The sequence below is a fragment of the Mya arenaria genome, chromosome 17 (genome assembly GCF_026914265.1).
Source record: "Mya arenaria isolate MELC-2E11 chromosome 17, ASM2691426v1".
Taxonomy (NCBI): Eukaryota; Metazoa; Mollusca; class Bivalvia; order Myida; family Myidae; genus Mya; species Mya arenaria.
In genome coordinates this window covers 12,288,738-12,299,949 of record NC_069138.1, presented here as the reverse complement: position 1 = coordinate 12,299,949, position 11,212 = coordinate 12,288,738, and the positions used below count along the sequence as shown (strand labels likewise).

The 11,212-nt window shown below is 34.3% G+C and overlaps 1 protein-coding gene and 1 long non-coding RNA gene across 2 annotated transcripts; one reads left to right on the top strand and one right to left on the bottom strand.

Annotated features, from left to right (window-relative positions):
* Positions 1-2,241: 2,241 nt before the first annotated feature.
* On the bottom strand, positions 2,242-7,896 carry LOC128224595 (uncharacterized). The gene is made up of 3 exons (XM_052934511.1): positions 7,720-7,896; positions 5,235-7,091; positions 2,242-4,561 (listed from the first exon to the last, which is right to left on the bottom strand). The coding sequence occupies exon 2, from the start codon at positions 7,018-7,020 to the stop codon at positions 5,266-5,268; it is 1,755 nt and encodes a 584-aa protein (XP_052790471.1). The 5' UTR covers positions 7,021-7,091; positions 7,720-7,896; the 3' UTR covers positions 2,242-4,561; positions 5,235-5,265.
* Positions 7,897-8,676: 780 nt separating this feature from the next.
* LOC128223803 (uncharacterized) lies at positions 8,677-9,925 on the top strand. The gene is made up of 3 exons (XR_008259360.1): positions 8,677-8,775; positions 9,125-9,206; positions 9,866-9,925. It is a non-coding gene; the product is annotated as an uncharacterized LOC128223803 (long non-coding RNA).
* Positions 9,926-11,212: the final 1,287 nt, after the last annotated feature.

Sequence of the window (11,212 nt, the reverse complement as noted above, 5' to 3'; positions counted from 1 at the left end):
GTTTCCCGGGTCAAGTTCAGTGTGTAACAGAATACCGTTTATAAAACTTTGAAGTCTACGAGGCACAAACTGATTTGCAGATTTCAGGTGTAACTTCTGAGGCAACAATTCTATCATCAATTAACTGAATACATCATCTTACGAATATGTGCCTTCTAGTTAATTTCGAGTCGAAGTAAAATCAACAAAAACAATCCTGATAATTACTGACGAGTACGACTTGTTTAGCCCTTATATCCGATCTAGTTCGTATATGAACTCCGTGGATTTTCTTAACAAATAAAGAGTTGAAGCCCATGAATGGTAGTAATATCGCTGCCTGTAATGTTATTCCACATTTCTCTCTCAGCGATATAAAATGATAAGCATTTTAAGTTAAACATAATGATCAGCAGACTCTTATAGATTAAGGACATAAGGCAGTCACTGTGAAAAAAACGCGTATATGTTTTTTGACATCGCTCTTTAATCTGATTACATTCCATAGTTTGAAACTTGATTGACATTCATATGGTTCGCAAGATTAGGTTGAGGCATAACGCTTCTTGCTGAAGACGATAACTTCATTTTTTCACATTCATATCTCACAATAGCAATGAACTATGTTCATCATTCTCTGTTGGTTCAGGGATGATCACGCTGCTAAGGCAATGACGTCAAAATATGACGGGTTGTCGATCTTAGTAGCTAGTTAAGAGCAGCCATTATGGCTATCTTAAAGATCTTTCAAGAGCTTGTTGACGTTAACCAAGTTATCAGAATCCAAAACACCACCTTGGCTAACTGATTTTCATACTGCAATACTATTTGACTTTAGTGTTCGTAGGGCTAGGTAATTTGTAGCTGCTGGGGTCTATTTTAATTGTTCCTTTGCATTTGTAAACGGAAATGAGGAAACATGTGCACAATCACAGGGTTTCCATACGTTGTATTATATGACATTGAATGAATCCGCCAAGGATCTTGTCAGCGCTAAACCGCCTTACTTTGCTTGTTAAATCATCAACTCATTGGCCTGTCGTATGTTTTTTACGCTTGAATACGTACGCATCTTCGTTCTTATATCCCTGGTGATCTCTTTAGATGTGTCTTTGTCATCTGTGTTAAAAATGGTTTTAATTTTTCATTAATGGTTATGTCGTTTGGAGCACAGTGAAATAAAAACAGTAAAAAGTATGTTTCATCGCTATTAAAACATGTTCATTATCATATGTCCAGTTTTCAGCACACAAATGTTTGTTTGCCGCCCCGTTTTTGGAGTAACTTTGAAAACTATGTACATGTTTCGTCTAATTTATATGCCTTATTGTAATTGTCAACAGCTTTGATATTTCAAATTCTTTTTTATAACCTTGAATATAAAGCGCCTTGGGTGGCCCTCATCGTTCAACATCCGGTATATGAGTGGCCACGAGTAATGGCTCTTGTTTTGCACACGAGTTTCCATCGACGTTTATTCAGTGTGTGTATACCACGTGCTACATAGCGTCATAAATGCTATGTCGAAAGGCAATATTTTGCTTCGAATGAAGACTTTAAACACAGATAACTTTACTATTTCTTCACCATTTGAAATGGAACAAAGTGCAGTCTTCGCCGCTTTTGAAGCCCCGCCGTCGGTCTTTTACCAGAGTCTGATTGAGAGTTTAGTTTCTTAAAAGATTTCGACAAACCTTTTTATAATACGGCCGTCTGACGGAGCACTGTCAAAACATTATTTTGGAAACAGGTTTGTCGAAGTGTTCGAAGTGTTAATCACCTTATCAAATTTCGGTAATAAGACAAAGGCGGGGCTCTTTAAGTGGCATAGACTGCCCTTTGTTTTATTTAAAATGGTCTAGTAAAAGAAAAGTTATCTTTGATTTAAGTCTTGATTTGAAGCAAAATGTTGCCTTCCGACGTAGCATGTATAACGTAATTTATCACGTGGTATACACACACTGCTATTTATGTATTAGGTTTTTTTTAAATTCCTTCCATAACTTTAAGGAGTATTGGAAAATATTGTATTTTTTTTGGTTTGAATAAGTTTGCGGAGTGCCAAAACTTGACCATTAATGTGAGAACATTCACGTTAAAGTAATGTCATTGAAGTTTTATCAACGGTGGTTTTCTATGTATAGAGTAATAAGATAAAAAGGTCAAACTGATGGACGGATGGCGAAAGGGCACTAGTAATTTTTGCAGAACTCAAAATTGGTTATTGGATTCACGAGACAAGATTCATGATTTATTTTCAGAAAAACCAGAAGGCAATGGCCAATGTGGACAAATGAATATACAATACAGTGTTGTCTGATGAATCAATGTATATATAATACAACATTAAACCATTACCCAAAAATAAGCATACATATTGAAAAAACATTTACAGCAACTACTTAAGTTAATTAATTCAAATATTTCAAATCGTTATCGATAATTAAAATTTATGTTTAGGGTCGTTAAAGATCTGACAATGTTAGTATATAATGCTAATAATAATGTGCGTTTGTGCTGTCGCTGTTATGTATTTTGTGGATATATAGTTATTATTAGGTATACAACTAATACTAACTAATGATTGTTATATTTAAAAAAAATCAGTCATATCTTACATCAGACATCTTATACAATACGAAACTATTGAAAGCCTTTGGGCAGGGGCGTAGCTAGGCTTTTAAAAATTATAGGCCAGATGGTTCTATGTGAGTTTGGGGATACCTCCCCACCCCCGATGCAATTTAGGGGCATTCCATGAGAAAAACAAAAGGCACAATTACATCCATTTTATATGTACATTACACAAACGTAATTATAGATACAATGATTACAATAAAATCAAACAAGACACCCTAAACGTAATTAAAATAAACACCAGCCTTGCTTTGGTTATAATAATGTTATATACAACTTTTAAGGCTGCTCAAAGTGTTTGAGTAGCTATTAGTTGTTATTACATTTTTGGGTTATTTAAAATTTGTCATTTAAATTTTGTCATTTTTCAAAATAGTTGTAGGCCAAGGCCTACACGGCATATATGCAGCTACGCCACTGGAATGGGTTCTTACCCTATCAATATACTCGTTTAATAGTCTTACCTGAATAAATCATGTATATAAATGACTTCAATAATGATAATTCTAAGTAAATACTCAGCGTAAATGAATAATCATACTGTCAGAAAGTATTTGTCGGAGATAATAGTTATATTAATCACATATTAATACATACAATCAATAATGTATACCTATTAAGGTGCACTTATTCTGATTCGTGTAAAATTTACCACACCAGTTAAAATTTCTCACATATGTATGTAAGTCTAGTAATATTTGTTTACAATATCAAACACGTTACATATATTCAAACAAATATTATTTACACACACTGGTTCATAAAATTCATTAAAATACATACATGTCCACTAATCTATCTAAAATGTATTTGTTTTCTACATAATATTGATGGCAAGCATCAACTACGGCCTTGTTTATTATACGCGTGTTTGTTCAATCATTAATACATGATTTCAAGATTCTAAATTCAAGATTTATTAACAAAAAATCCAGAAAGCCATAACCCTCGTGTACTTATACATAAACCAAAAAGCGTTTTCAGGAGATTCAATGCAAAAATATAAAATAGTTTATGAAAAATAAGACATAATGCTAATTAAACATATACTGCAACTACTTAAGTTAAGTAAATCAAACAATCTCATAATGTTATTTTTCATTCATGAAAATCAAGTAAATAGTCGTAGGTATCTTCATTTACAGCATCATAAACGCTACATGGATTCAAACAAATTAACACATACATTTGTAATATACAAACAATAATTAAGACGCAAACATATCAACTGATCTAACTTTATTGCATTGTAAACATATGTACTTAGTTTTCTTAACCTATTATCTCTATCATAAATAACGTTTTGAATAAACTTTATTCACATAATTGGTCTACGTCTATAAAATGCGGATATATGTTTACGTCTTATACCAGCGTGTACACACTACATTGTACAACGAAATGATATTCGTCTTCTTAGACTTGAGAAAAAGGCAAGGATAGGGCTTCGCCCATCTTCCACTCTAAATTTTAAGTCTATGTGCAGATACACGATACCTCGATAAACTAAATCAAAACTTTTAATATTGCTTAGTTCAAAATAAGGTTAAAGTTTTCAACATGATCTGATGTTATAAAACAATGCTCTACTAGAGCCTTCTAATCTTCCATTCCTGTTCTGGATAAAACTATCATTTATCGTCCATGTGATTTATCACCGGATTTATGTTAATCGACATTTCAAGGTTATGGAACACAATTTAATCTGTTTAAAATGCACACATTTAAATACAAAAAGGCCAGATTTTGCAACACAGCTCGACATGAAAATGAAGTTGAACCGAAACACTTTATCAAATCGTCATGGCATCAAATTGATTTCAATATCATTGATAATCAATATGAGTTATTGATTATCATGACATCTGTTGTTCTTTTTCAAACCAGCTCTTACAAGGCTCGTTGTTGAGATTGTTCTTTGATTTTACCCAGAAAACACTTGTATCTGAAATAGCAAACAGACTATTGGTTTGACGAAGTGCGAAAACACATGACCTCTAAAATGAATCTTCGAACTGACTGTTACCAAACTGTATCGTTCAAAATCATATTAGAGATTATATTTTACAAGCAATTGGATTGTTACATTGTACAATACATATAACATTCATACATGCCAGTAAAGAAAATTTAGAAAAAGCAAATTAGTCGTAAATATTCAGGGTATCTTTTATTAGACGAATGAGATGAGTTTCTTTCAACAAATAAGCTGCTTTATTTCAATAGCAATAATGCTATGGTCCTAGCTAGCCCAACAAACTAATAGCATTATTTTAACAGATTTGTATTGGAGGATGAATAACTGTATGTACACTTCATGACATAATGTACTTTGTTGGTACATAATGATGATCTATAAACCAACCGAACAAAACCTGAGGACTATTTTACAATTTAACAAGGCGATTCTTCTATAAATACGTTATGAAAAGACCGTTACGCTTCTTTTCATCTTTTAAATTTTATCAATTTTTACCCTATAGTCATTATGGATTTCTCGTAAAACGTTCGCCTAAATTTAGTTAAATACCTTAACCAAAGATTGGCGACCACAATAATCCAACGACTGAGTAGTTCATGCTTAAGGAGGTGAAATTGAAAATGGCTAATATACATGCCTCTCTTTTGGCGTTCCCCCTAATCTTGCTCCTATATTATCATTTCCAGGAACGTCTGTTTCTGGTGACTTTCATTAAGTAACCGCATTGCCGCGCCAGCTCTTTCTTTCTTAGGTCTGCAACGCGCCGGATGGTATTCTTGAACCGTCACCCAATCAGCCTCAAGGTTGACCTTAATGGGAAGAACTTTGCATATTCCAGTTTCCAAACAGACCAACCATACTCGAAATTTCCTTGGTTCTATAGAATAATCTTTTTGCCAGACTATACCATCAGTGTCCGCTAGAAATGCATGGTCTCCGATCTGAATATCTTCATCAAGATGTATTTGAGTTGTTCCTATCATTAAATCGGCTGGTAGATTACTGTGGGCATTTTCGTCAATCGGTTGATACTGTCGCACTTTTGCCCAGTAGCACAAGTGATCAGATCTGTTTACCACCGGTCCCCATTTGGTTTCGTTTATTCTCATCCTGACACGTATAACTGTTTCTTCTAGAGAAAATGTGTCCAAATGGCTGCAGTCATATTTCAACATGGGGTTATTTGACAATGAAAACTCCTCTTCAACAATAATTCTTGTTGCAAAAGGCTGACTTGTAGAGTAATGTACAATTTTAACCCCAGAAGATGTTTTGTCTGTTACTATGCCAAAATGTTCGAAGAGCCAGTACTTGAACGACACAACGTCTCCGGGATTGATGTCTGCTAAACCCTCCACTTGTTTGCCAATGATTTTAAATGGACTCGAGATTGCCTGCAAGATCTTCGGCATTTTCCACTGAGTGTACAGTGACAGAAGTATCACAACGACAGTAAATCCACTGGTAACCACTGTAGCAAGTGGGACAGCTAGGTTAAGCATGCAGAACGTAACAGCAGATGTTGAGGCAAACACCGCAAAACAGAGCCACACCTCCGTCACTTTCCTGCGGAAGCAACAAGGACACATGTCTGAGTTTTCGTACAGCTTTCGGTAGTACATCGTCATAGCAACAGAATACAGCAACGTTGCTACAGATGTCATTCCAAGGACAATTCCAGCAATATATTTTGATGCCGTTACACCTAAGGCAATTTCGTCCAGAAACTCTGAAATGACTTTAGCTACTATTTTGGCTACTAAACGACCTCCTGGTACTTGTAGATTGTTTGCAAATCGTTCTGCGGTGTTAAAAATCTCCTCCACTTGTAAGCTGTGTTCTCTGCCTAATACACAGGATGTTGCAAAATGCTCACAATTTCTTGTAAATAGCTGGTATCTACACGGCACCCCATCATCAAATGCTTTTTCAGCCGCTTGTGCAACTTCTTCACTTGAACGTTGAACTCTTAAATAGTTTACAATCCATATGTCATCGTACCTCAGGTCATAATAAACTTCGTCTTTCGTAACGTGATGCGTATCCGATTTATCGACTTGTATTATCTCTAAGCGCACCTTATACCGATTCTCGTCATTTACTTTTGCTATGATGGCATGGTGCTTATACAAAAAAGGGAAATTTGGAATAACCGTTCTTATTTTATTCGTTATTTCGAGTGTTTTCTCTCCGGGAACCGTTATGTGTTGTCCTCGTTTTAGCATCGAAGTATTTATTACCTTTGTCTCTTCCGAGCAATGATAACATGTTCCCTGTTCAGAGGTTTGAGCGGGAAGGGTTTCTTCCAAGCTTTGAAAAGCTTTCCCAATTGATTCTGCATTTTTTATATCGAGTTCGGATTCGGGTTGCAACTTCCCGAACTCTTCTCGAGCTTCAGCAAAATATTCCGGAGGACTTGGCATGACTGGTAACTGGATGAGCGTATAATATCAAATCGCAATAGCCGTGACTCATCCAAAAGTATCCATTCTTGCTGAAAAAGATGCTGTTAGATCTTTACTTTCTTTATTGGTCAAGATTTGTGACGCTTTACGAGATATTTGGCGCAAAGTCGGAAAACTCCCAAGCAGTTTTCTTTGCCATGTAGAAATTTATAAAAAACCGTTCTTGTTTTTTTACTTTGTTTTTGTTTTGAGGGTTGCTTTTTTATCAAAGTACCAAAAAAGAAACAAACATCCAATCGTCATATTACATGAAATACAAAATACACCCAAACATTCAATAATTACATACGAATTACATTATAATGCGTTTGAACTTTGTAATGTATTGTTTGAAAGCCTTTAAAATAAAAAATTAGTCTAATTAATGGGTTTACTTGAATGAGGACTATATCTTATATTTTCATTTTAGTTCTCCCAAATGATTGACAAATATTTTAAACTTTAAAGTATTTGTCAATCATTTAGGAGAACTGAAATGAATATATAAGATAAAGTCCGCATTCAAGTAAACCCATTAATTACTAATTTCTTATTTTAAAGGCTTTAAAATAATACATTACATATTTAAATGAACATTGCATTCAAACTGTTTATTAAAGCGAATTATACATTGAAAGACATTACCAATAATTAACGTTGAATAAAAGTATCGCTTACCTGAAGCTAACAACTGATTGCAGACAATCTCGATTCTCTGCTGCCCAAGAACCGTCTGGAGTTTATACACCATCCAACAACGACCAACGGACTTTTCTCAAAAACATCATTTCACAACTTTTCATGGAAACTGATTAAAATAGATTGACTTCTTCGTTAGGCGAATTCGCCATTGTATTTCAGGTTTGCCTGCTTGTATATCATCTAATTAGTCTTCTATACAATTATTGAGATTAAAGAGGGCGTTGTGTTGACCTGTATTTCTCATTTACCCAATATCGCCTGTTGAATAAGCCAAATTGTAGCACTGTTTTCCAAAAATGATATTGTCTTCCCACTGCGCAAGTACTTGAACTGTAACGATCAATTGATCTGTGTTCGAAATTATTAATTAGATATTTATTTAGCCATATTCAACGAATTGAACTAGTACAGTTTTCAAAAAATGACAATAAATCTGTGCCAATATTATAGATGTCTAGGTCACATTGACCGACAAAGTAATGTTTGTAGTTTCGTGTTGAATATTTGCTTTTAGCATACTAAAGTTATGCAATGATAAATGAAGTGCATTTCTAATGTTAAAGTCTATCCACGTGGCAAAAGACACAACAGCGATAACGGTATGCCATAGAAAAATATTCTCTGTCCAACCAATGGCCTTGAAAGCAATGAAATTCGTGAAGAAATCATCATAATTATACATTTGAATGTAACTGTTAGTCCACATATGTCGAAATTGCTTTTCTTCTGCATATATACATATGACAAAATTATTTTCTTGACTCATAGTTTTAATTCGTAAGCTCTCGAAAACAATATTTCGAAGTCACAGGGGAGTATCACGTGATCACTATAGTACATTGGCCGTACAAGATGGCGAATAATTCGACCGCATCAACACATAAATTTAGCGTTTACGGATGGTAAATGTTAAGGTAAGATCTTTAGAATAGGCGCAGAGTACCCGCATTGTAACACAGTTTACTCGCGTGTGATTTGTTTTTCGAAGGTTTGCTTAGTTTAAGCCTGAAACTCGATACAGATTTTATTTCTGTGAGTACATTGTCCGTATCAGTCTGATTTCCGTGTGTTTTATGGCAAAAAGCAGGAATATGAAACAACAGTTTACAAAATAGTGATTAAATTTGCAAATATTTACTTCGTTGTAAGTTTCAAGTGATAGTTCCGTGTTAAACAAAAGTTCTGGACAATTTTCAAAGCGAGTACATTGTCCGTACAAAATATATATGAGTACATTGTCCGGACGATTTTTTAATTAACCTATAAGTGACATTTACATTACTTTTTCTTTATTATGAAATATTTATGAGTGCATTGTCCGAACGATTTCATGCTTAAAGCATTTCTCATTAATAATTTTATACTGTTCCCTTCTTTGTAGATTATGCTGCACTACATGTCTGTCCGGCCTACTTAAAACGCTTTCCAGACGAGTTCTGAAGTGAGTCGGATTAATATTCCGTGTAAGTAAGCACTATTTTATCTCTTTATTATTAAATTTCTTCGATGTGTATTTTAATAGAAATGTTCCCTATTATAATAAACCCCTTTACCTCTTTAAACAACTTTCGATGTGCAAAGTGAACGGAGAACACTTATTGTATGATATTAAATGTACTATGCATTTTAATTATAGTATAATATACATACAGTAAGAAAACATTACAAAACATGCCCTAAATTCTTTCTCCAGAAATTTAGTATTTTGAGTTTATAAATATATTATACCTCCATCCATTATTTAAAGTTATTGAAAAGATGCTTAATTAAGAATAATTCCACCGTCTATGATTGGCATACTCATTTGTGTTGCTAATTTAATGTATAGCACGTGTAAATCCATGCCATCTATTAAAATGATTTGTATTAGTTCGTCTGTTTGTGGGTTGAAAGTCTGGCTGTTCGTTGACTGCAACACCTTAAGAACCGGTTATATATTCAGCCAAACTTTGGTACACATATTGCACGATAAAGTATACACATGTCCAACAACAACATTTTTACTTCTACATTGTTATATTTACGTTCAGTTTTCGACTTTGAAACAACATACGAGGGTTATCTTTAGATCTTGTTTAGTAAAACGATGCATAGGCGTACAATGCTTTGCATTTTATTTCAGAATGCGACAGAAGAAGTCCACACTTTCGCTCCATAGACCCAAACATAAACGAACTGGAAGAAATACCACTTAATGAGGCATGCAAACTGATTTAAACCGTGAAACAAAAAAGCGGAAAACATATTTCCCCAGCAAAATTGTTTTCTTCAGCAAAATGCCATACACAAGTAATTCTCCAAGGAATGACACCAGTTCTATCTCCTTTGAAATCACCATTCCGTTCCCCTCTCTACAAGGTTTCGCCACCAAAATACAATTGAAATTGCCTGAACTTTAATAGTGAGAATTAGAATCAATGTATAATATGTTAGTTTGACAATTTTATTGAAGTTATCGTTGTCGCTGTGTTGTCACGTGTATGTAAGCCATTCGAAACCGTCAAATAGTTTACGTGTGATGTCTTCTTTTTTCACCACAAGCATAATAGTACATTGCTTTTTTATATATTCAGTTTGTGTTAACCGACGAATAGGTGAATAAAAAGAAACTATTATGTATTTATTTTGATTTTATTCATCACAGACTATTTATCACTATTTTGTAAATTTATAGTTGCACATTAACAGTTCATGGCACAACACTTTTCTAGTGGTGTTGTAAAGTGGGATCAAATAACAATGTGAACAATAAACTATATGCATAAATATGATTCTGTAAAATTATATGGCAAATATATGGCATTGCATGGCACCACATGAATAAACGTTAAATTTACTACATCTAGATTAATATGCTTTTTAAAGTGCAAACCAATGTCTCTGCATTTTTGATTTGCTGAAGAACGGCTTTCCACAGCAATGGTATGGCGCCTTTCCATCATGGACGTGCTCGTGTTCGTTTAGCCCCGATCTGCTTTGAAATACCTTCCCACAATGCCGGCACATCAATTCTTTTCTAGACTCCTGAAATTAATTTCAATTGGTTTATTACACATTTGCATGTTTATGATAGATGGTGGCAATGAATTTAAAAACACACCAAAAATACGTTGGATTAACAAAAAATGATCAGGCTTAGGCGAACCCCTCTTGTCTCCTTTCGCATATTGTGTCGATATTGCATGTGTCGTATTCTTGCATACCTGACGTGTGTTTCCGGTCATGTGACCAGTGCTGGAAAACCCCATCTTACATACCTCATGTAAAATGAGTAACGCGCAACAACGCGCAACTTCTTTTCCCATTTGTTGTATGGTTTATGAAAGATATATTACGCCATTCCAATAAAGCACAATCAAAAAATTATATATGTTTGCTAGACTTCTAATTAGAATTGACATAAATAATCGTTAAAAAGGGCTAGATTAAGTTATTTAAAAGCACTGCGCTCTGTGACGTCAGTAAACAA